The sequence below is a fragment of the Salvelinus fontinalis genome, chromosome 38, assembly GCF_029448725.1.
Source record: "Salvelinus fontinalis isolate EN_2023a chromosome 38, ASM2944872v1, whole genome shotgun sequence".
Lineage (NCBI taxonomy): Eukaryota > Metazoa > Chordata > Actinopteri > Salmoniformes > Salmonidae > Salvelinus > Salvelinus fontinalis.
In genome coordinates, this window is record NC_074702.1 from 7,213,215 (window position 1) to 7,239,137 (window position 25,923).

The following is a 25,923-nucleotide window of genomic DNA, read 5'->3' on the forward strand; positions in this document are numbered from 1 at the left end:
CTGTTCAGATTGTATTCGTTTTGAATGGTTAGATTTATATGCACTTTGTTTATATACATTAAAAAGTTATACTTTAAATGCAAATGTTTAATAGCATTCTTTTTCATAACAAACCAATGCATTTTTAAATAGATTGTGGTTAAGGTAGAGTATGAATTCATTTAATAATTTAATTAGAATTGTTTTAAAACCAATCATAGTCAAACTATCGCAAACTGTTTGACTTGAATAAATACAAAACATTTTTTTTAAAGAGCCGTTTGGGAGCCAAAAGAGCCGGAATGCCCATCGCTAGCGGACGCATGTCCGGTTTGGGTATGGTGTTTAGTGACTGTAAATTCTTCTTATTCTTCCGTGGGTTTTATGGCAGACTACAACCCAAAAAGGTGTATTGAGAAAAACAAGGTAAAAATACTACCCATACGTGATAGGAAAAACTAACTTAATCCACCCCAAAATAAATAAATAAAAAAATTTAAAACACATTGACAAAACCAAAATCCCTTCCTTCGAATCTGAATATCTCCCTTCTCAGGCTCGATGACCTGAGAGGGTAGTAAGGCTCGTGACAATACTCCATGCAACTCCTCCACGAGAAGTCCCCACCGCAACGACAGTGATATCTATTTTCCTGGACTTCCTCTCCACCTTGGCAGTGCCATTAATCAGCATTGGCTATAAAGGCCACAAAGTCCTTCTTCTTAACCTTTAACATATCTTGGTCCTGCTGCTAAAAAGCAACCCCTGCTTTTAAATTAAATCAAACATTTGATTTGAAAGGCAACCCATGCAGCCTTCAGTGACCACCAAGGACTCTTCAGGAACACCTTTTAACAGCCGCTGCATATGAAATGCTCTGGATAGCCCCGACTTTGGCCACCTCATTCTCTTTCACCCTTGTTGGGCATTCCATGGTTCCCACCACAATTGCAACATGAGTGACTAACTGTGCTGCTAGCAACAATTGTATTGTTTTTTTGCCAACCTTTACTGATACCTGTCATATTCAACAGGTGTTGTGCATTTGTAAATTCATCAGTTATTCTCCGCTCTGGCACACTCAAACGAGAGTGCTCTAAAAATCAGTATAGATAGTCAAAATGTATTTACGAACTCACTTCATAATCACAAATTATGTAAATGAGACTTAGTCTGGCTTTAAGCTTTAAAATATCTCAACTTGCCTAGCTAACAGCTAAATGTTTGTTTTAGACTTTATAATTAAAATTCTATTTTCAAGGCTTCAAATGTTATCATGGAAAATATTTATGTTATTTTCAACAACCAATGAGCAACTTTGCTGGAAATCCAGTTGCATATAGAGCTAGCCAGCTTGTAGTCCTCAAAAACAGAAATTAGTTAGCATTTTCTGTCTTTGCTTTGTTGGCCATTTCTAATAGGGAAAGAATGAGGTTTTGGGATATACACAGAAATGTTGGCTTAGGAGATCTAATATGTTGTATTCTATGAGATAATATCAGTCAGTTAACGTGACCTTTATGAATTAGGAAGCCTTTATGTGCTTGTTTTGAGATATAATATTTATTTATTTTTAATTTTTGTACTAATACACAGTTATGGTACAACCCATTGCGCATTAAATGTGTAACACAGCCTTAAAATGATGCTGTTTCTGTAATCTGTATGGCGCCGTGATCATCACTGATCACAGTTTGTGTGATGTTTCATATACACTGTAATGGCAGGTAATGCACCAGGATCTAATGCTGACAATGAACCATCTAAAAGTGCAACCGTACAAGAATGCATGCACATCTGGCCTCGTTTAAAGATCAAACAACTATTTTAAGAGGAGTGTTTTAGTAGTCTCACAATAGATATACATGAAGAATGAATAAAGCCAAGTCACGTGTAATAATATCACCACTCCACTCTTCCGGGTGTTGGCAGTCCGATAACTAGGGTTGACTAGATGGGATACAGCTTTTGTCAAATTTGACTTTTCGTAGCAGGTTAGGAGAATTTACACAGCACGTTAGGATAATTAACGCAGCACGTTAGGATAATTAGGTTAAGATTTGGAAAAAGGTCAGAGTTAGCTAAAATGCCAAAATAAATACACCTTTGACAAAAGCTGTATCCCTTCTAGCCATGACCATTTACTGGGTGAAAGGTGATGAACATTTACTGGGTGAAAGGTGATGAGAAGCGCCGCATACACCACGAGCTGAGCAACAACACGAAACTACCGCAAGCGACTTCCTCTACAGTCTAGTCTAGAAAATAGCCGCAACATAATTTTTATTTTGAATGGACGAGCGAAAACAACTTTCAGAATATCGCTAAATACTAAGGTGAGTTTGCTTGTTATGTTTGTGGGATTAAGCTGCTTCGATCGGACTGCAAACTTAAACTGACCTACATTCGAGCCGTGAAAACAACAAAACGACAATAGGGGCCAACTATTTTATAGCTAGCTAGTGCACTTGTTTCTGCAGTAAGTAGAACTGACTTGCTAGCAATGTTTCATCACATGGTTATGTAGCCAGAATGTATATGGTAATCAATTGCTGAGCAATTGTGCTATAAACGTGCTTATTAATGCGATTGGTACAAGGCTGCGCCGCCTCGGCAAAAATGTAATTAGATCTCGAATAATACAATTTTTATCTGGCCTGCGAGTCTAGCTAGCTGGGCAATTTTCATGTTTATGTGGAATTACTCTGATACTCCGATTTGGTTGTATGGTTTGTTAAACTTTGAAATCAATGGTTTTTGTTTGGCTAACATTTTAAAGTTAAAAACCTGAGTCTCAGAGTAATTCCGTTACAATGGAATTGCCCAGCTACAAATTCCACAACTATCTTTGTAGATAATGACTGTACTGTAGTAGGGGAGATTGGGGTACATTGAGCCAAAGGGGTAGGTTGAGCCACCCTTGTTTCTAGGAAACCATAAACAACATTTATAATTTGACCAAATATGGAAAAAGTTGTAAGGAAGTTAACGTTAGGTCCATAAAACTGGAATTTCATCAAGTCATACATTTTTGGGAGGTTTCATGATGCTTGTATCTAAATCAAAGTAAATAATTTAAAGATTGTTCTATAAAAATGCAAACTCAGCTCCATCATTCATTGAATCAGATGAACCCTCTGATATTGCCAACTACTTTAATATTTTTTTTCATTGGAAATATTAGCAAACTTAGGCATGACATGCCAACAACAAACGCAGACAAGCATTGTAATTTTTAATTACACAAAGCGAATGTGGAAGAGGACCAAATTATTGTTGTCTATCAACAATGACAAGCCACCGGGCTCTGACAACTTGGATTGAAAATGACTAAGGATGATAGCGGATGATATTGCCACTCCTATTTGTCATATCTTCAATCTAAGCCTACTGGAAAGTGTGTGCCCTCAAGCTTGGAGGGAAGCAAAAGTCATTCTGCTTCCCAAGAATACTAAAGCCCCCTTTACTGGCTCAAGCCGACCAATCAGCCTGTTACCAACCCTTAGTACACTTTTGGAGATTTTTTTGTTTTCGAATTAGAGGTTGATGCCTCTGGAATGTATACATTGATTGAGTAGGTTAGTGTTATGGAGATTGTACTCTTATTAGAGAAACAGTGAGAAAGACAGTTCCTCAGTTTAGGGTTCTTTAATGTTGATTGGAGATTAACAATGTTTGCAATTCTGTGCTATGTCACTCAGCAGGTATTATCCAATTAACTGTCCATTTATCCATACAAGAGGTGATCTGGAAATAAACATGAATACAATGGCATCAGTACTAAGATAATGTACATTCATTTAGCAATAACAAACATGATATACAGCTTTCATCTGTTATACTAAACTAATGACTGAAACGAAAATACAAGTGGCCAGCAACATCAGACTAACCAGCTAACAATGACAGGTGAAAATGTAGCTAAGAATGTTAGATAGCTAGCATAAAAACGAGACACATAATGCTGTAATAATTACAAAATATTATTTAACTATTGACAACTTCGTCAGTAAAACAAGGGGAAAACATATACATTACTTACAGTTTTGGTTTTCACACACAGTGTTGAATAAATTGTCCAGAAAGAAAAGAATGTCCAAAACTGAGATTTGTGTTCACAGCAGTAGGTAGCCAGCTGCACTTGGTAATGAACTAAACACTCTGCCAGATTGTGATAGCTATGATGTCATCACTGAGTTCTTAAAGGGACAGGCTTTTTTACAGTGTTTGACTAGATACAAGGCTATTTTGCAGTAAACAAATTGACAACAGACTTTCAGCATGCTTATTGGGAAGCACAGCACTTGCACACATGACTGGTGATTGGCTGTGATACATTTATGATAAAAAGTTTGTGGGGACTGTTTTGTCTTGACTTTAGTGCGGTTTTTGACGTTATCGATCAGAGTCTGCTTCTGGAAAAACGTATGTGTTATGGCTTTACACTCCCTGCTGTAATGTGGATAACCGAACACCGAGAGTGTAGTCCTCTCCAACATAATCCAGGTAGAATCAGGGATTCTCCAAGGCGGCTATGAATGCGGATGACTGAACACTACGGCAGATAGCCTAGTGGTTAGAGCGTTGGGCCAGTAACCGGAAGGTTGCTGGATTGAATCCCCGAGCTGACAAGGTAAAAATCTGCCGTTCTGCCCCTGAGCAAAGCAGTTAACCCACTGTTCCCCGGGTGCCGAAGATTTGGATGTTGATTTAAGGCAGCCCCTTGCGCCTCTCAGATTCAGAAGGGTTGGGTTAAATGCGGAAGACACATTTCAGTTGTGTGCATTCAGTTGTGTAACTGACTAGGTATCCCCCTTTCCCTTACCCTTATACATGTCAGCTACTACAGTGACTGAAATGACTGCAACACTTAACATAGAGCTGCAGTTAGTTTCAGAATGGGTGGCAAGGAATAAGTTAGTCCTAAATATTTCAAAAACGAAAAATTGTATTTGGGACAAATTATTCACTTAACCCTAAACCTCAACTAAATATTGTAATGAATAATGAGGAAATTGAGGTGACTAAACTGCTTGGAGTAACCCAGGATTGTAAACAGGCATGGCTGATTAATTAGGACCGATTTCAAGTTTTCATAACAATCGGTAATCAGCATTTTTGGATGCCGATTATGGCCAATTACATTGCAATCCACGAGGAGACTGCGTGGCAAGCTGATCACCTGTTACGCGAGTGCAGCAAGGAGCCAAGGTAAGTTACTAGCTAGTATTAAACGTATCTTGTAAAAAGCAATCAATCTTAACAAAGTCACTAGTTACTACACATGGTTGATGATATTACTAGTTTAACTATCTTGTCCTGCGTTGCATATAATCAATGCGATGCCTGTTAATTTATCATCGAATCACAGCCTACTTCACCAAACGGGTGATGATTTAACAAAAGCGCATTCGCGAAAAAAGCACAATCGTTGCAACAATGTACCTAACCATAAACATCAATGCCTTAATTAAAATCAATACACAAGTATATATTTTTTAAACCTGCATATTTAGTTAAAATAAATTCATGTTAGCAGGAAATATTAACTAGGAAAATTGTGTCACTTCTCTTGCGTTCAGTGCAAGCAGACTCAGGGTATATGCAGCAGTTTGGGCCGCCTGGCTCAGACCATTTCTTCCTAACAAAGACCGTAATTAACTTGACAGAATTTTACATAATTATGACATAACTTTGAAGGTTGTGCAATGTAACAGCAATATAACAGATATACGGTTCCGTATTTCACTGAAAGGATAAACGTTTTGCTTTCGAAATAATAGTTTCCGGATTTGACCATATTAATGACCTAAGGCTCGTATTTCTGTGTGTTTATTATATTATAATTAAGTCTATGATTTGCTATTTGATAGAGCAGTCTGACTGAGCGGTGTTAGGCAGCAGCAGGCATGTAAGCATTCAAACAGCACTTTACTGCATTTGCCAGCAGCTCTTAGCAGCGCTGTTTATGACTTCAAGCCTATCAACTCCCGAGATTAGGCTGGCAATACTAAAGTGCCTACAAAAGTAACCACAACCTAAAACTTCTTACCTGGGAATATTGAAGACTCATGTTAAAAGGAACCACCAGCTTTCACATGTTCTCATGTTCTGAGCAAGGAACTTAAACGTTAGATTTTTTACATGACACATATTGCACTTTTACTTTCTTCTCCAACACTGTGTTTTTGCATTATTTCCACCAAATTGAACGTTTCATTATTTATTTGAGACTAAATAGATTTTATTTATGTATTATATTAAATTAAAAGTGTTCATTCAGTATTGTTGTAATTGTCATTATTACAAATATATATAAAATCGTTTGATTACGTCTTACGTGCTTTCTATACCTCACACCCAGATAAGGCTGGTTGGGCACCAGTTGGCGGGGGGGGGGGGGGGGGGGGCGTACTGTTACTTCTGTGCCTGCCACGCCCTCTACTGCTCATCCTGTATCTCCCTAACCTGCCAGAACTCCCCCAGTGCTCTCTTTCTGTGTGTGTGTGTGTGTGTGTGTGTGTGTGTGTGTGTGTGTGTGTGTGTGTGTGTGTGTGTGTGTGTGTGTGTGTGTGTGTGTGTGTGTGTGTGTGATTATGTAGGTAGAGACAGGAGTGCTGGAGGCAGAGCAGATCCCCACCAGCTGCAACCTGTTCCATAATCAAGACCTTTACAAATACTCAGCCCTACCACTTCCACGCTGCCAGATCGTAGCCTCTGCTCAGTCGGTCTGCGTTTTTAGCCGTTTGTTCCTGCATAGATCCTGTTTTTGTGTTGTGCCTGTTTTCCTTTGCCTGATGATGTTTTCCTCTCCGCTACAGTTCTGTCGGCTCTGACTCTGGTCCCTGTCTTCAGTCCCACATCTCGTCAGTCCTGCTACCCTGTCCTGGACCCCCCCACTCTACTGCTTCCTTGGATTCCTCTCCAGACCTGCTTACCCAGCCACAACTCCCCTCGCTCCAGCCTCAGCACCTGGCTCCCTGCAACCCGCCCGAGCTTTCCCTGGCCTGCACCCCATCTTCCCCCTGTTTTTGAATAAATACCTTGGTTACATTATCCCAGTCTCCTCGTCTGAGTCTGCTCTTGGGTCCGCGTAATAGTAAGTGCCTTAATGTGTTTGGACTCCAGGAAGAGTAGCTACTGCCTCAGTTAGGGTCTCTATAAGCTTCAGTATGAGGTCTGAAACCTAGCATTCAGTATTAGGTCTGAAACCTAGCATGAAAGTGCATCCTTGTAGCTGTGTGGGCTAATATAGTAAATGTTTACCTTGGAGTAAATTGAGCGAATGGCAAGTTGAGCAAAAAAAATATATTTTTAATTCAGGCATAACGCAATGCGTTATTGCAAGGGTGACTTGACAAGACAAAATATTTAATGGCCTTTGAATGGGGTATGGTAGTAGATGCCAGGCGCACCTGTGTGTCAAGAACTGCAACACTAGGGCTTCCCGAGTGGCGCAGCGGTCTGAGGCGTTACTACAGACGCGGGTTCATTCCTGGGCTGTGCCACAACCGGCCGTGGCCGGGAGTCCCATAGGACGGTGCACAATTGGCCCAGCGTCATCCGGGTTAGGGGAGGGTTTGGCCGGTGGGGATTTACTTGTCTCATCGCGCTCTAGCGACTCCTTGTGGTGGGCCGGGTGTCTGCGGGCCAACACCGGTCGCCAGTTGAACAGCGTTTCCTCCGACACATTGGTTAAGGAGTGATGTTAGGCAGGTGATGTTTTGGAGAATGCATGACTCCACCTCCGCCTCTCCCGAGCCTGTTGGAAAGTTGCAGCTTTGAGACAATATCGAAAAGGAGTGTCAAAGAAAGAAATATACAAAAAAGACCTGCAACGCCGCTGGGTTTTTAACGCTCAACAGTTTCCCGTCTGTGTCAAGAGTGGTCCACCACCCAAAGCACGCACATCCAGTCAACTTGACAGTGCAGTGGAACTGGCTTCGAGGTCCAGAGTTGAGTGTGAGGGGTTTAGAGAATCAATGTACCATCTAAACCACTGTGAAATATTTTCAATAAACCAAAATATTGTATTTTCAGCTGTTTGAAGCTGGTGTACAAAACCGAAAGTAAAATACACTAAAATCAAACTTAAGAATGGGAAGCATAGAAATTGCCCACATAGAACATATCTACTGCATCTTAGACTTGCTTTGAATGAGAATGACAAAACTCACATTGAATTTGGTTAGGTTGCCCAAAAAGGTCAAATGTGCAGCTTAAAAATGTGCTTAAAGTGATTAAAAGCCCCAAAAAAGAAAAAAATATGTGTTTAGAAAATAAAGATAGACATGGTTTTAAAAGGTAGTGGTATTATTTCATTCAGTACAGAAATGTGAAGGCGCTTTAATTCACCCTGTCCTGCAACTCAACGTACCCCATGGTATGTGGTGCCAAGAGACCGCTTTTTGTGTGACAAGCTATGTTTTCAAAACGGTTTACATTAATTCTGATTATTTCCAGGGATACACAACATCCTGAAATATATATTTTTTGAAAGAATACTACATTTCCCTTGAAAAATGTCTCAACTTACCCCACTCTCCCGTATAGTTAGCATGGTCCAAGATCCAAGATTTTTTTAAATGTAATCTAAAAGTTAGACGAAAGTGGAGGATTGTCTAGTCCACACTTTGATTCCTAGAGTCTAACAGGCTAGGGGACAGTGGGCCTATAGCTAACCAGGTGTTTTGTTAATGTAGGTGACAACATGGCTAACCAAGTGTTTTGTTGGTGTAGGTGACAACATGGCTAACCAGGTGTTTTGGTGGTGTAGGTGACAACATGGCTAACCAGGTGTTTTGTTTGGTATTGTAGGTGACAACATGGCTAACCAGGTGTTTTGGTATTGTAGGTGACAACATGGCTAACCAGGTGTTTTGGCAATGTAGGGGACAACATGGCTAACCAGGTGTTTTGGTAATGTAGGGGACAACATGGCTAACCAGGTGTTTTGGTATTGTAGGTGATAACATGGCTAACCAGGTGTTTTGGTATTGTAGGTGACAACATGGCTAACCAGATGTTTTGGTATTGTAGGTGACAACATGGCTAACCAGGTGTTTTGGTATTGTAGGTGACAACATGGCTAACCAGGTGTTTTGGTATTGTAGGTGACAACATGGCTAACCAGGTGTTTTGGTGGTGTAGGTGACAACATGGCTAACCAGGTGTTTTGGTGGTGTAGGTGACAACATGGCTAACCAGGTGTTTTGGTATTGTAGGTGACAACATGGCTAACCAGGTGTTTTGGTATTGTAGCTGACAACATGGCTAACCAGGTGTTTTGGTGGTGTAGGTGACAACATGGCTAACCAGGTGTTTTGGTGGTGTAGGTGACAACATGGCTAACCAGGTGTTTTGGTATTGTAGGTGACAACATGGCTAACCAGGTGTTTTGGTATTGTAGGTGACAACATGGCTAACCATGTGTTTTGGTATTGTAGGGGACAACATGGCTAACCAGGTTTTTGGGTGGTGTAGGTGACAACATGGCTAACCAGGTTTTTGGGTGCTATAAGGGACAACATGGCTAACTAGGTGTTTTGGTGGTGTTTTTGACAACATGGCTAACTAGGTGTTTTGGTACTGTAGGGGACAACATGGCTAACTAGGTGTTTTGGTACTGTAGGGGACAACATGGCTAACCAGGTGTTTTGGTGGTGTTTTTGACAACATGGCTAAACAAGTTTTGGGGTGCTGTAGGGGACAACATGGCTAACCAGGTGTCTTGGTGCTGTAGATGACAACATGACTAACCAGGTGTTTTGGTGGTGTAGGTGACAACATGGCTAACCAGGTGTTTTGGTGCTTGTAATGGGGAAATCTAAGATGACTGAAGTTAATATTTAGTTTAGAGTAATCTACACAATGGTTAGCATATTGGATTTTCTGTTTTGTGACATTCAAGGTGCGGGTTGATGGTCAATAGACATGATGCTGAATTATTATTATTTTAATTGTTTTATCCCCGGTCCCCGCAGGAGGCCTTTTGCCTTTTGGTAGGCCGTCATTGTAAATAATAATTTGTTATTAATTGACTTGCCTAGTTAAATAAAGGTTAAATTAAAATAAAACATAAAAAAAGATGGATTATTCTCATATTTGTCGATAGTGCATAATGCCAGACTGGAGGACACGCTGATATTTCACTGTTGTATGGTATTGATGACATCCTGTGGACACTGTGATTCAGTAGCAGCTGACAAAGTCGTTGCCTTTTTGTTTTGACTTCCTACAATCCTCTCAGGCTGCTGTTTCCAGAACATTTGGTGCTGTCTGATTAGGATATTAAAGGACTGTCTCCAAGAGGCCAGTTAGACATTTTCTCTGCTTCAATGCTGGGTGGTGTCTCCCTGTTGCAACTTGTAATAAACAGGATTGATTTGAAATTGTCTTCATCTGCGACTGCTCTTCTGTTTTGTTCACCTGGAAATTCCTTTTACAGGTGTTTTGGTATTGTAGGTGACAACATGGCTAACCAGGTTTTTGGGTGGTGTAGGTGGCAACATGGCTAACCAGGTGTTTTTGTATTGTAGGTGACAACATGGCTAACCAGATGTTTTGGTATTGTAGGTGACAACATGGCTAATCAGGTGTTTTGGTATTGTAGGTGACAACATGGCTAATCAGGTGTTTTGGTATTGTAGGTGACAACATGGCTAACCAGGTGTTTTGGTATTGTAGGTGACAACATGGCTAACCAGTTTTTTTGGTATTGTAGGTGACAACATGGCTAACCAGGTGTTTTGGTATTGTAGGTGACAACATGGCTAACCAGGTGTTTTGGTGCTGTAGGTGACATGACCAACCAGGTGTCAGAGTTCCCCACTGAGCGGACGTTCCAGTACCAGCATAGCCTGCCTCCTCTCCCTGTACCGTCTCTAGAGGGGAGCCTTGCCAACTACCTGGATGCAGGTGAGATGCCAGCTGCATGTGTGATAGAGAAGCGCAGTTAGCATGGACCCTGGACAAAAATGTGTCTAGTTACTGAAATGTCTGTGTGTATTTTCCAGTGCGGCCGTTTGCTACAGAGGAGGAGTACCGGGTGACTGCAGCCATAGTGAAGAGGTTTGGAGAGGGCATCGGCAAAGACCTGCACCAAAAACTACTGCAGAGAGCCAAGACACGCAGGAACTGGGTACACACACTCAACTAGAGGTTGACCGGTTATGATTTTTCAATGCCGATACCGATTATTGGAGGACCAAAAAATGCTGATACCGATTAATCGGCCGGTTTTTATATATATATTTGTAATAATGACAATTACAACAATACTGAATGAACAATGAACACTTTTATTTTAACTTAATATAATACATCAATAAAATCAATTTAGTCTCAAATAAATAATGAAACATGTTCAATTTGGTTTAAATAATGCAAAAACAAAGTGTTGGAGAGGAAAGCAAAAGTGCAATATGTGCCATGTAAAAAAGCTAACGTTTAAGTTCCTTGCTCAGAACATGAGAACATATGAAAGCTGGTGGTTCCTTTTAACATGAGTCTTCAATATTCCCAGGTAAGAAGTTTTAGGTTGTAGTTATTGTAGGACTATTTCTCTCTATACCATTTGTATTTCATATACCTATTGACTATTGGATGTTCTAATAGGTACTTTAGTATTGCCAGCTTAATCTCGGGAGTTGATAGGCTTGAAGTCATAAACAGCGCAATGCTTGAAGCATTGCGAAGAGCTGCAGGGAAGCGCAGGAAAGTGCTGTTTGAATGAATGCTTACGAGCCTGCTGCTGCCTACTACCGCTCAGTCAGACTGCGCTATCAAATCATAGACTTAATTATAATATAATAACACACAGAAATTCGAGCCTTGGGTCATTAATATGGTAAATTCCGAAAACTATCATTTCGAAAACAAAACATTTATTCTTTCAGTGATATACGGAACCATTCCGTATTTTATCTAACGGGTGGCATCCATAAGTCTAAATATTGCTGTTACATTGCACAACCTTAAATGTTATGTCATGGTTATGTAAAATTCTGGCAAATTAGTTCGCAACGAGCCATGCGGCCCAAACTGCTGCATATACCCTGACTCTGTGTGCAATGAACGCAAGAGAAGTGACACAATTTCCCTAGTTAATATTGCCTGCTAACATGAATTTATTTTATCTAAATATGCAGGTTTAAAAATATATACTTCTGTGTATTGATTTTAAGAAAGGCATTGATGTTTATGGTTAGGTACATTCATGCAACGATTGTGCTTTTTTCGCGAATGCGCTTTTGTTAAATCATCCCCCGTTTGGCGAAGTTGGCTGTCTTTGTTAGGAAGAAATGGTCTTCACACAGGTCGCAACAAGCCAGGTTGCCCAAACTGCTGCATATACCCTGACTCTGTTGCACAGAACGCAAGAGAAGTGACACAATTTCCCTAGTTAAAAAAAATGCATGTTAGCAGGCAATATTAACTAAATATGCAGGTTTAAAAATATCTACTTGTGTATTGATTTTAAGAAAGGCGTTGATGTTTATGGTTAGGTACACATTGGCACAACGACAGTGCTTTTTTCGTGAATGCGCTTGTTAAAAATCACCTGTTTGGCGAAGTAGGCTGTGATTCAATGATAAATTAACAGGCACCGCATCGATTATATGCAACGCATAACAAGCTAGATAAATTAGTAATATCATCAACCATGTGTAGTTAACTAGTGATTATGTTAAGATTGATTGTTTTTTATAAGATAAGTTTAATGCTAGCTAGCATCTTACCTTGGCTCCTTGCTGCACTCGCATAACAGGTAGTCAGCCTGCCACGGAGTCTCCTCGTGGAGTGCAATGTAATCTGCCATAATCGGTATCCAAAAATGCTGATTAATGATTATTATGAAAACTTGAAATCGGCCCTAATTAATTGGTCATTCCGATTAATCGGTCGACCTCTACACTCAACACACACACACACACAACACACTGCACAGCTAGAACCTGTGGAAACTGGTTCTGGTCACACACCATGCTCCACCCTGAACAACTACAAAAGGGAATCTTTGAGTGTTTTAAATGCTGCAGTCATTATGGTGTCTCCCTGCAGTGTTTCATGTTTTATTCTGTGTCTGTGTGTTTTCCTGCAGTTGGAGGAGTGGTGGTTGAATGCAGCCTATCTGGAATTACGTTATCCCTCCCAGTTGAATGTGAACTTCGGAGGGCCTGCACCGTACCTAGAGCACTGCTGGCCCCCTACAGAGGGAGTACAGCTACAGAGGACCAGCATTAGCATGTGGCACACTCTACAGTACTGGGACCTGCTACGCACGTAAGATACTCACATTGAGTGTACAAAACACATTTTTGCCATGACATAGACTGACCAGGTGAATCCAGGTGAAAGCTATAATCACTTATTGATGTCACTTGTTAATTCCACTTCAATCAGTGTATATGAAGGGGAGGAGACAGGTTAAAGAAGGATTTTTAACCTTGAGATAATTGAGACATGGATGTATGTGTGTCATTCAGTAGTTTAATGACAGGTTAGATCAAATATTGAAGTGCCTTTTGAACGGGGAGTCAACATAGGCCAGCATCCCTGTGGAACGCTTTCGACACCTTGTAGAGTCCATGCTTCAACGAATTGAGGCTGTTCTGAGGGCAAACTCAATATTAGGAAGGTGTTCTTAATGTTTTGTACACTCTGTGTATATATATTAAGGTTACACACGCATCACAACTACTGCTACGATTGCTAAATAATGCACAATTTAAACACTTGCCCTCCAATCCCCCCCTTCCCCAAAACACGTGTTAATATTGAACTATAAATTGTGCCTTCCTGTATTATAGTTGTTTCAAATACAGTGGGGCAAAAAAGTATTTAGTCAGCCACCAATTGCGCAAGTTCTCCCACTTAAAAAGATGAGAGAGGCCTGTAATTTTCATCATAGGTACACTTCAACTATGACAGACAAAATGAGGGAAAAAAATCCAGAAAATCACATTGTAGGATTTTTAATGAATTTATTTGCAAATTATGGTGGAAAATAAGTATTTGGTCACCTACAAACAAGCAAGATTTCTGGCTCTCACAGACCTGTAACTTCTTCTTTAAGAGGCTCCTCTGTCCTCCACTCGTTACCTGATTTAATGGCACCTGTTTGAACTTGTTATCAGTATAAAAGACACCTGTCCACAACCTCAAACAGTCACACTCCAAACTCCACTATGGCCAAGACCAAAGAGCTGTCAAAGGACACCAGAAACAAAATTGTAGACCTGCACCAGGCTGGGAAGACTGAATCTGCAATAGGTAAGCAGCTTGGTTTGAAGAAATCAACTGTGGGAGCAATTATTAGGAAATGGAAGACATACAAGACCACTGATAATCTCCCTCGATCTGGGGCTCCACGCAAGATCTCACCCCGTGGGGTCAAAATGATCACAAGAACGGTGAGCAAAAATCCCAGAACCACACGGGTGACCTAGTGAATGACCTGCAGAGAGCTGGGACCAAAGTAACAAAGCCTACCATCAGTAACACACTACGCCGCCAGGAACTCAAATCCTGCAGTGCCAGACGTGTCCCCCTGCTTAAGCCAGTACATGTCCAGGCCCGTCTGAAGTTTGCTAGAGAGTATTTGGATGATCCAGAAGAAGATTGGGAGAATGTCATATGGTCAGATGAAACCAAAATATTACTTTTTGGTAAAAACTCAACTCGTCGTGTTTGGAGGACAAAGAATGCTGAGTTGCATCCAAAGAACACCATACCTACTGTGAAGCATGGGGGTGGAAACATCATGCTTTGGGGCTATTTTTCTGCAAAGGGACCAGGACGACTGATCCGTGTAAAGGACAGAATGAATGGGGCCATGTATTGTGAGATTTTGAGTGAAAACCTCCTTCCATCAGCAAGGGCATTGAATATGAAACGTGGCTGGGTCTTTCAGCATGACAATGATCCCAAACACACCGCCCGGGCAACGAAGGAGTGGCTTCGTAAGAAGCATTTCAAGGTCATGGAGTGGCCTAGCCAGTCTCCAGATCTCAACCCCATAGAAAATCTTTGGAGGGAGTTGAAAGTCCGTGTTGCCCAGCAACAGCCCCAAAACATCACTGCTCTAGAGGAGATCTGCATGGAGGAATGGGCCAAAATACCAGCAACAGTGTGTGAAAACCTTGTGAAGACTTACAGAAAACATTTGACCTCTGTCATTGCCAACAAAGGGTATATAACAAAGTATTGAGATAAACTTTTGTTATTGACCAAATACTTATTTTCCACCATAATTTGCAAATAAATTCATAAAAAATCCTACAATGTGATTTTCTGAATTTTTTTTCTCATTTTGTCATAGTCATATTTGTCATATTGTCATGTCATATTTTGTCTGTCATAGTTGAAGTGTACCTATGATGAAAATTACAGGCCTCTCTCATCTATTTAAGTGGGAGAACTTGCACAATTGGTGGCTGACTAAATACTTTTTTGCCCCACTGTATTTATTATATTCTACTGAGCCAGTTACTTTATGTTCATATTATTATATTTTATTTCTTATTGTTGTTTCATTGTCGAGAAGGAACCTGCAACTAAGCATTTAGTTGGACGGTGTGTACCTTGTGTATCCCTACACACGTTCAGTACACACTCTCTGACTGTGGTCCCCGACAGGGAGAGGCTGGACCCTCATAAATCTGGTAATGTGCTGTTGGATATGGACCAGTTCAGAATGCTGTTCTGTACATGTAAAGTTCCTGGAGTCACCAAGGATACCATCATCAACTACTTTAAGACAGGTAGGTGACACCCCCGACACCGCCATGCAATATGATGGTTGTGGTTTGTTTGTGTGCAGTACTCTGTGTTATTTATTTAGGTGTGTGTGTGTGTGTGTGTGTGTGTGTGTGTGTGTGTGTGTGTGTGTGTGTGTGTGTGTGTGTGTGTGTGTGTGTGTGTGTGTGTGTGTGTGTGTGTGTGTGTGTGTGTGTGTGTGTGTGTGTTTTCCATGTGTGTGTGGATGTGCGTACTGATTACTTTAAGACATGAAGGTTAGTCAATCTGGAATATTTCAAGAACGTTGAACGTTTCTTCAAGTGCAGTCACAAAAACCATCAAGCGCTATGATGAAACTGGCTCATGAGGACCGCCACAGGAAATGAAGACCCAGAGTTACCTCTGTTGCAGAGGATAAGTTCATTAGAGTTACCAGCCTCAGAAAATACAGCCCAAATAAGTGCTTCAGAGAGTTCAAGTAACAGACACATCTCAACATCAACTGTTCAGAGGAGACTGTCTGAATCAGGCCTTCATGCTCGAATTGCTGCAAAGAAACCACTACTAAAGGACACCAATAATAATAAGAGACTTGCTTGGGCCAAGAAACACAAGCAATGGACATAAAGCTGGTGGAAATCTGTCCTTTGGTCTAATGAGTCCAGATTTGAGATTTTTGGTTCCAAGCTCCGTGTCTTTGTGAACAGATGATCTCTACATGTGTTGGTCCCACCGTAAAGCATGGAAGAGGAGGTGTGATTGTGCTTTGCTGGTGACACTCAATTATTTATTTAGAATTCAAGGCACACTTAACCAGCATGGCTACCACAGCATTCTGCATCGATACGCCATCCCATCTGGTTTGACTATAATTTGTTTTTCAAAAGGACAATGACCCGAAATAAGGGCTATTTGACTAAGGAGAGTGATGGAGTGCTGCATCAGATGACCTGGCCTCCACAATCACCCGACCTAACCCAATTGAGATGGTTTGGGATCCGTTGGACCGCAGAGTGAAGGAAAAGCAGCCAACAAGTGCTCAGTATATGTGTGAACTCCTTAAAAACGGTTAGATATGTAACGATTCTCGTTGGAGGAAGGAGAGGAGGACCAAGGTGCAGCGTGGTAAGTGGTAATATTTTTTTAAATAAAATACGAAAACACTTGACAAACAACAAAAACGACAAACGAACAGTCCTGAAGGTGAAACAAAACACTAAACAGGAAACAACCATCCACAAACAAAAGTGGGAAAACAGGCTACCTAAATATGGCTCCCAATCAGAGACAACGATAGACAGCTGCCTCTGATTGGGAACCACACCAGGCCAAACACACAGAAACAGAAAACCTAGACCTACAACATCGAATACCCAGACATAGAATACCCACCCACATCACACCCTCACCAAACTAAAAATAGAAACATACAAAGCAATCTACGGTCAGGGCGTGACAGGATAAGCATTCCAGGTGAAGCTGGTTGAGAGAATGCCAAGAGTGTGCAACGCTGCCATCAAGGCAAGGATTGGCTACTTTGAAGAATCTCAAATATAAAATATAGGTTGATTTGTTTAACACTTTTTTGGTTACTGCATGATTCCATATGTGTTATTTCATAGTTTTCTACAATGTCGAAAATTGTAAAAAAAAAATAAAGAAAAACCCTGGAATGAGTAGGTGTGTCCAAACTTTTGACTGGTATGTATTGATGTTTTTTCTGTGTGTGTTGTAGAGAGCGAGGGTCCATGCCCCTCCCATGTGGTGGTGATGTGCAAGGGGCGTTTCTTCTCGTTTGATGCAGTGTGTGACGGACACATTCTTACCCCTCCAGAGCTGCTCAGGTATTCTGGCCGGTGGATATTTAGGCATATTTGTGTGCATCTGCATATTTTTGCATGTATTTATGTGTGTGTGTGTGTGTGTGTGTGTGTGTGTGTGTGTGTGTGTGTGTGTGTGTGTGTGTGTGTGTGTGTGTGTGTGTGTGTGTGTGTAGGCAGCTGACCCATGTGAAGCAGTGTTGTGAGGAGGAGCCAGCGGGAGATGGTGTCGCCGCTCTCACCTCAGAGGAGAGGACACGCTGGGCTAAGGTGTGTGTGTGAAGTTGGCTGTATAGAATGGACATCACCATGCCCTAAACCTTTCTCTCTCTCTCTCTCTCGCTCTCTCTGTGTCTGTAGGCCAGGGAGTATCTGATAGGTATAGATCCAGCCAATAAGACCATCTTAGAGACCATCCAGAGCAGTCTGTTTGTGATCTCACTGGACGATGCTAAACCCTACGCTACTGCAGAGAACTACACACCGGTACGTACACACACACACACACACACACACACACACACACACACACACACACACCACAGGCAATCATACCATCCTTAGTATGGTATAATCTGACCTTCGGTCTTTGCCCCCAGGTCACACGGGAAGCGCTGACAGGAGACCCCACCATCCGCTGGGGAGACAAGTCCTACAACTCCATCTCCTTCGCTGACGGAACCTTCGGATCCAACTGTGACGTGTGTTACTGTTTTGTAGAGAGAGAGACGATTTGAAATAACAATACTCTGTTTGCAGTAGTGTAATGATGTTTTGTTGTGAGTGTGCTCCTATATATGGTAATTGCTGGTGTGTGTTGTAGCATGCCCCCTACGATGCCATGGTGCTGGTAACTCACTGTTACTATGTGGATCAGCAGCTCAAAGCTACAGACGGCAAGTGGAAGGTAAATACTGTTTCTATTGAACTTATTTTCAGTGACTGTATATCTTGTTTGTCCTTAATTCTAAGTGCCGTACTGGCCTGCTAAACCGGACGCATAAGTATTGCTGAGTGTGAGACACTCCTGTTCATTTCAGTGGAACCTGGGCGTAAGCATAAAACTACACTGGTTTTACGCCGTAGCTCTAACCTTAGAACAACAGGATAAGGTGGCTCTCTATTATGCTTCCATGTATCAGGTAATAAACATGTTAATTTCACTGTGAGTAAGCAACAGTATCATTTGTATTGTGTGTGTCTGTGTAGGGCTCTGAGACAGTGCGGCCTATGCCTCTTCCTGAAGAGTTGGTCTTCACTGTGGATGACAGAGTCAGGAGTGACGTTGCACATGCCAAGCAACAGTACTTTGAGACTGTGAGTTCACACATAAACACATACGCATTCATGACTCTGCTTCCCCGTGGTGGTCAGATTGGACCATCGCAGGTGTTGTGTTGATCACAAACACACCCTCACAGGCCCTTACACTCCCCAACACACACACACAACTCTAATCTGAGTAATATCTGATTTGACAGACACCTGTGTGTGTGTCTCCAGACTCAGGACTTGCAGGTGGTGTGTTATGCGTTCACCTCGTTTGGGAAAGCAGCCATCAAACAGAGGAAGCTCCACCCAGACACCTTCATACAACTGGCCCTTCAACTGGCTTATTACAGACAGCATGGGAGGTAACACCATCCATCCAGCCAGGGCCGGCTCTAGCCTTTTGGGGCCCTAAGCGAGATTTCGTTGGGGCCTAAGCTAGGCCATGGGGTGGAGAGAAATTATTTTCAGTTTTAAAGCAAATTTCTTGTAATTCTACACATTTGCCGTGACTTATGCCATGTTATTGATGATAGAGTGAGTGACTAACAAAATCAATAGGGGCCCCCTGGAGGTCAGGGCCCCTAGGCACCCTGGTCAGTGTTCAGCCATGATTACAAGTTTAGATAGCTGGCTAGACTAACTTACCAATTTTAAAATTGTTAGAAGACATGGTGAATTGAATGACTGCCAGAGCTGACATAACAAGAGAGAAATTGCTGGTGCAGAACCACATTTTGACCTTGCAACTGGTGTATTCTACTATTCTAACTCTCAAATAATAATAATTTGGGGGGAGGTTGAGGGTGCCCTAGCGGCCTGAGGCCCTAAGCAACGGCTTATGTCTCTTATGCCTGGAGCCGGCCCTGCATCCACTATCCATCCAATTAATCCATCCATCTATCCAACATTCATCCATCCACCCACCTGCCCATCCATCTATCCATCAAATTCATCCATCCTTCCTCCAATATTCTCTCCATAACTGATGATTGATGATAATCCCCCCTCCCAGGTTAGGTAGTTGCTATGAGACAGCGATGACCAGAAGGTTCTACCACGGCAGGACTGAGACCATGAGGCCCTGTACCCTGGAGACAAAGAACTGGTGCCATACCATGCTCCTCCCTGCAGCCAGCGTAAGTGTGAGAGTGTGTATGTGTCCAGTAAACGATTAGTTCTTCATACCTTGTCATGCCATACATGTAAATCTGGCGACCAGGCTATTTACACTCTGACTTTCTGTATGTCTCCCAGGCTGAGGCTAAGAGGAAAGCCCTGCTGCTGGCCTTCAACAAGCACAACAAACTGATGGCTGAGGCACAGAACGGAAAAGGTTTTGACAGACATCTCCTGGGCCTGTACCTGATCGCCAAGAAGGAGGGACTTCCTGTGCCAGACCTTTTCACTGATCCACTGTATTCCAAGAGGTTTGTTTATGTGTGTGTTTGTGTGTGTGTGTGTGTTTATGGTGTGTGTCATTTGTGTGTGTTCTCTCTCCAGTGGCGGGGGCGGTAACTTTACCCTGTCCACCAGTCTGGTTGGCTACACCACAGTCCTGGGAGCGGTTGCTCCCATGGTGCACCATGGCTACGGGTTCTTCTACCGCATCGGAGACGACAGGTAGGCTAACACAACCACACACACACACCCACACACTGATCCCACGCAACATCATCCACAGTTTGACCAGTTAACACACACACACACACACACACACACACACACACACACACACACACACACACACACACACACACACACACACACACACACACACACACAACATCATCCACAGTTTGACCAGTAAACACACACACACACACACACACACACACACACTGACCCCACGCAACATCATCCACAGTTTGACCAGTAAACACACACACAAACTGACCCCAATTAACATCATCCATTGTTTGACCAGGAAACACACACACACAAACTGACCCTATGCAACATCATCCATAGTTTGACCAGTAAACACACTCACACACTGACCCAACGCAACATCATCCACAGTTTGACCAGTAAACACACACACAACATTACCACCTAGCTCCAACCTATAACACATGAGTGCATTACTAAAATAAACAACATTTTATGTAGACTAGAGGATGTAAAATGATTTGGGACCCTCCTCCCCTTCCCCCTGTCTCTTTGATGACATAATACTGTAGGGAGAGTGATGGTGTTTAGATATCCCTCTGTGAGTAGATACCTACCAGATAAATGTTGGTGCTTTAGGTCCTGGACTCTGGACAATGCATTCTGGGTCAGATAACAGTTACTATTCCAGCTGTTTTCCATGTCATCTAGTTAGTGGGGTCAAGGAGGTCAAGGGTGAAGTTTAATAGTAGTAGTTAGAAAGTGCAGCTGTGTTGTTCCGTCCTCTTTATGATGGACAGATTTTTTTAAACCTCTACAAGTGTCCAGTATCTGCCTTGTACTTCCTGTTTCAGGATCGTGGCTTCCTGTACGGCGTGGAAGTTCAGTCCAGAGACAGATGCAGAGACACTGTTCCAGAACCTGGTTACCTCCCTACATGAGATGCTACATCTCGCTACCACAGCTCAGCTCTAACACACACACACACACGCACACAGTTTGTAGATGGTAGTCAATAATAGTTTAGTTCTGCACAGATCAATGCAAAGGCACATTTATTGTTTTCTACATTTAAAAAAGAAAAATGTATTATTTGTTTAAATGCAGCTCAACAATGAGTTTATTTTGCACTTAGTGAATCATTCTGTGATTTTATGTAGCAGCTAGATCGGGGATTCCCTGTTTTCTAAATGTATAGATTGAATTTCCTACCACGATTCTGTTTAGATTTAGTCTGTTGTTTTTATGTTGTGAGAAACATTTAGTTGGCTGGATATGATCAATGAAACGGTGTTTGGGTGAGACGGAAAGAAACCCAAGTAAATTATAATGTGCCTTTTTGCTGTGTCCTTATTTTAGTCTGTCCCCAGAGATCTGGTTAGTGGTTTTGATTGAATAGCTCCCTAATTGACCTGACTTTTTAGACTTCAAAAGCTGCTGAATAGCTCTACCACTCCTATGCCAGATCCATAGCTCTACCACTCCTATGCCAGATCCATAGGCTGCCACCCTATGCAATATGCCATTTTATGTAGTAGATGTCTATAATAATGAACATTCCTTTCACAATTTACCCATGATACATCATGGTTTTGATGCTCTCGAACACGGCCATTGTGTTAATACCTTTCAGACAGTCTTGAGATTTTCAGCATGTTTTTGTTGTTGTAAATGATAGAAAAGTGATAAAAGACGAGCGCTGCATTTGATTCAATCAACAAAATGAAAAGCTGTTTTAATGCCTAAAGTAGTGAAAATGATGTAACCTACTTTACAGTAGGAAAATTATAGTATTGACTTGACTGACAATGTAAACTTGGAAAATGTTTAATTGAATATGAAAGTTGTTTAGTGTGATTGAACTGACAAATCAAAGTGAATGAATCATGTCATGAGCCCAAATATTCAAATAAAACATCTTTATTAATGATACCTGTTTACATAAGGAAAAAGTGATGCATACATACAGTACATACCCAAGCAGAGGTCAGTTAACCATAAGGAAACAAGTGATGCATACATACAGTACATACCCAGCAGAGGTCAGTTAACCATAAGGAAACAAGTGATGCATACATACAGTACATACCCAAGCAGAGGTCAGTTAACCATAAGGAAACAAGTGATGCATACATACAGTACATACCCAAGCAGAGGTCAGTTAATTCAGTGCAATTGTAGAAACAGGAACGTGGTTTGTATCAATATACTGTTAGTGCTTGAGCCCCAACCCTCAGGTGTGTGTATGTATATCACTCAACATATTACCTACAGTTAAGTTAAACAAAACATTCAGGAACTCTTTGGTCCTTTTAAATACCTCAGGCACTTCCAGTAGCATGAGCATAGCACAGAGACCGTTTGGAAGGCCACATCTCATGATCATTTTAAGATAATTCCTCTCAACATTAAAGGTCCAATGCAGCTGTTTTTATCGCAATATCAAATCATTTCTGGGTAACAATTACCTTACTGTGTACCTTACTAAGTACCTTACTGTGATTGTTTTCAATTCAAATGTACATTTTTTAAATAAAAATTACTTCTTAGCGAAGAGCAATTTCTCAAGCAAGAATTTTGCTCGGACTGTCGGAGTGGGGAGGGGAAAACTGAAAACTAGCTGTTATTGTCAGAGAGTTTTGGAACTCTTTCTTATTGGTCTATTAACCAATGTATGCCTGGTGATGTCACCAGGCAGGCCAAAACTCCATCCCACCAAAGCAGGCAGAAATTTCAGGCAGGCTTTTCAAACAGCTCTTACACTAAAAGGGTTAGTGTTAGGGTTATCATCATTTTCACAATTTTAGAATCACCTTTATTCTCTCATAGTGTGGAAATATATAAGTTGGTATACAGATGACATACAGTGGATGTACAATTTTACAGTATCAGTATGAATATATCTAAATGCAGAGAGATGAACAGAGTGCAAATGCAGTGCAGTTATTTTGTGTACTGTGTTATTCCAACCTGATAGTGTGGAAATATATAAAGCACAGGGAAATCTAGTTTTTGACTGCACTGGGCCTTTAAAGGAAAACTCCACCCAAAAAGGATATTTTGGTATTTGTTTCATTAGTCCATTGTTGACATGGTCCCAAATGTTTTGCTTGAAAACTCAAGTTTTCAAGATATGTAACTTTCAAAATACAGAAGTCATCCCTGTATGATGCATTTTGCTTCGTATGATAATGCATCGTTTTATTTATCTAGGCAAGTCAGTTAAGAACAAATTCTTTACAATGACGGCCTAGGAACAGTGGGTTAACTGCCTTGTTCAGGGGAAGAACGACAGATTTGTACCTTGTCAGCTCGGGGATTCGATCTAGCAACCTTTCGGTTACTAGTCCAATGCTTTAACCACTAGGCTACCTGCTGCCCCATATGGGGATGATTTCTGTATATTGAAAGTTACATAACCTGGACTAATGAAATAAATACCACAATATGGTTTTTGGGTGGAGTTTTACTTTAAGCCCAAAACAATTGAACAAATCAATGTAATAATCTGAATGTTGAGGATACACACTGCTTCAGAGTCTCATTGGCTTAGTTCCGTGTAGTTTACAGTAATGCGCAGACGTGTGTGTATATGTGTGTGTTCCATGTATTAATTTGGCACACAGGCACTCTATGGTACAGATGTGATACTTTTTGAATAAATAACTGAAATACAGCACCACCACCTCTTCCTTTTATATACAAAATATCCCCCTGCACCCTCAACCCCTCCCTGCACACTCAGCCCCTCCCAGCAACCCCCTGTACCCTCAGCCTCTCCCTCCCCCATCCTCCTCTCCTCCCTCAGTTTCTGCCATGGCCCAGCTGTGTGGTAACCAGTGAGTAGTATACTCCTCTCTGGGACAGTAGTTGTTGATGAGTGCCCTGCTCCACCACCACTCCCTTCTGGAAGACAGCGATCAGGTCAGCGTTCTGGATGGTGGAAAGGCGGTGGGCCACCACGATACACGTCCTGCCCTGTCGAGCCACATCCAGGGCCTCCTGCACCACCTGGGGAGGGAGAACAGACATATACATCCAGTAGTTAAAACGTCTATATCATGAATCCACATAGAGATATACAGTTGAAGTCGGAAGTTTACATACACTTAGGTTGGAGTCATTAAAACTCGTTTTTAAACCACTCCGCAAATTTCTTGTTAACAAACTATAGTTTTGGCAAGTTGGTTAGGACATCTCCTTTGTGCATGACACAAGTAATTTTTCCAACAATTGTTTACAGACAGATTATTTCACTGTATCATAACTCCAGTGGGTCAGAAGTTTACATACACTAAGTTGATTCCTTTAAACAGCTTAGAAAATTCCAGAAAATGATGTCATGGCTTTAGAAGCTTCTGATAGGCTAATTGACATCCTTTGAGTCAATTGGAGGTGTACCGGTGGATGTATTTCAAGACCTACCTTCAAACTCAGTGCCTCTTTGCTTGACATCATGGTAAAATGAAAATAAATCAGCCAAGACCTCAGAAAAATAATTGTAGACCTCCCCAAGTCTGGTTCATCCTTGGGAGCAATTTCCAAAAGCCTGAAGGTACCACGTTCATCTGTACAAACAATAGTACTGAAGTATAAACACCATGGGACCACACAGCCGTCGTACCGCTCAGGAAGGAGCCGCGTTCTGTCTAGAGATGAACGTACTTTGGTGTGAAAAGTGCAAATAAATCCCAGAACAACAGCAAAGGACCTTGTGAAGATGCTGGAGGAAACCGGTACAAAAGTACCAATATCCACAGTAAAATGAGTCCTATATCGACATAACCTGAAAGGCCGCTCAGCAAGGAAGAAGCCACTGCTCCAAAACCGCCATTAAAAATCCAGACTACGCATGGGGACAAAGATCGTACTTTATGGAGAAATGTCCTCTGGTCTGATGAAACAAAAATAGAACTGTTTGGCCATAATGGCCATCGTTATGTTTGGAGGAAAAAGGGGGATGCTTGCAAGCCGAAGAACACCATCCAAACCGTGAAGCACAGGGGTGACAGCATCATGCTGTGGGGGTGCTTTGCTGCAGGAGGTACTGGTGCACTTCACAAAATAGATGGTATCATGAGGCAGGACAATTATGTGGATATATTGAAGCAACATCTCAAGACATCAGTCAGGAAGTTAAAGCTTGGTCGCAAATGGGTCTTCCAAATCGACAATGACCCAAAGCATACTTCCAAAGTAGTGGCAAAATGGCTTAAGGACAACAAAGTCAAGGTATTGGAGTGGCCATCACAAAGCCCTGACCTCAATCCTATAGAAAATGTGTGGGTGTCACGCCCTGACCTTAGAGATCCTTTTTATGTCTCTATTTTGGTTTGGTCAGAGCGTGAGTTGGGGTGGGCATTCTATGTTTTGTGTTTCTATGATTTTCTATTTCTAGGTTTTGGCCGGGTATGGTTCTTAATCAGAGACAGCTGTCTATCGTTGTTTCTGATTGGGAACCATACTTAGGTAGCTCTTTTTTCCACCTGTGTTTGTGGGAAGT

At 41.7% G+C, this 25,923-nt stretch overlaps 2 protein-coding genes across 8 annotated transcripts in view; one reads left to right on the forward strand and one right to left on the reverse strand.

Moving 5' to 3' along the window:
• The first annotated feature begins 2,116 nt into the window (after nucleotides 1-2,116).
• On the forward strand, nucleotides 2,117-22,350 carry LOC129837371 (peroxisomal carnitine O-octanoyltransferase-like). 3 transcript variants are annotated; one of them, XM_055903484.1, is made up of 18 exons: nucleotides 2,117-2,315; nucleotides 6,582-6,707; nucleotides 6,801-7,078; nucleotides 10,777-10,896; nucleotides 10,995-11,119; nucleotides 13,082-13,263; nucleotides 15,619-15,743; nucleotides 17,456-17,564; nucleotides 17,717-17,810; nucleotides 17,901-18,026; nucleotides 18,140-18,241; nucleotides 18,364-18,447; nucleotides 18,750-18,857; nucleotides 19,044-19,174; nucleotides 19,825-19,948; nucleotides 20,067-20,239; nucleotides 20,313-20,432; nucleotides 21,275-22,350. In XM_055903484.1, exons 4-18 carry the CDS (start codon nucleotides 10,782-10,784, stop codon nucleotides 21,393-21,395), a joined length of 1,839 nt encoding a protein of 612 aa, XP_055759459.1. In that variant the 5' UTR covers nucleotides 2,117-2,315; nucleotides 6,582-6,707; nucleotides 6,801-7,078; nucleotides 10,777-10,781; the 3' UTR covers nucleotides 21,396-22,350. The 3 variants fall into 3 exon arrangements, with proteins under 3 accessions (XP_055759459.1, XP_055759458.1, XP_055759460.1); XM_055903483.1 differs by lacking the exons at nucleotides 6,582-6,707; nucleotides 6,801-7,078 and having other exon boundaries at nucleotides 2,119-2,315; XM_055903485.1 differs by lacking the exons at nucleotides 2,117-2,315; nucleotides 6,582-6,707; nucleotides 6,801-7,078 and adding an exon at nucleotides 10,744-10,759 and having other exon boundaries at nucleotides 10,794-10,896.
• LOC129837369 (ATP-dependent translocase ABCB1-like) overlaps nucleotides 22,325-25,923 on the reverse strand; it is a 29,055-nt gene continuing 25,456 nt past the window's right edge. For all 5 annotated transcript variants that reach the window (XM_055903481.1, XM_055903476.1, XM_055903477.1 and 2 more), the window contains one exon: nucleotides 22,325-24,431. In XM_055903481.1, the coding sequence (XP_055759456.1) occupies nucleotides 24,225-24,431 (207 nt within the window). In that variant the 3' untranslated portion in view covers nucleotides 22,325-24,224. The remainder of the gene's footprint in view (nucleotides 24,432-25,923) is intronic.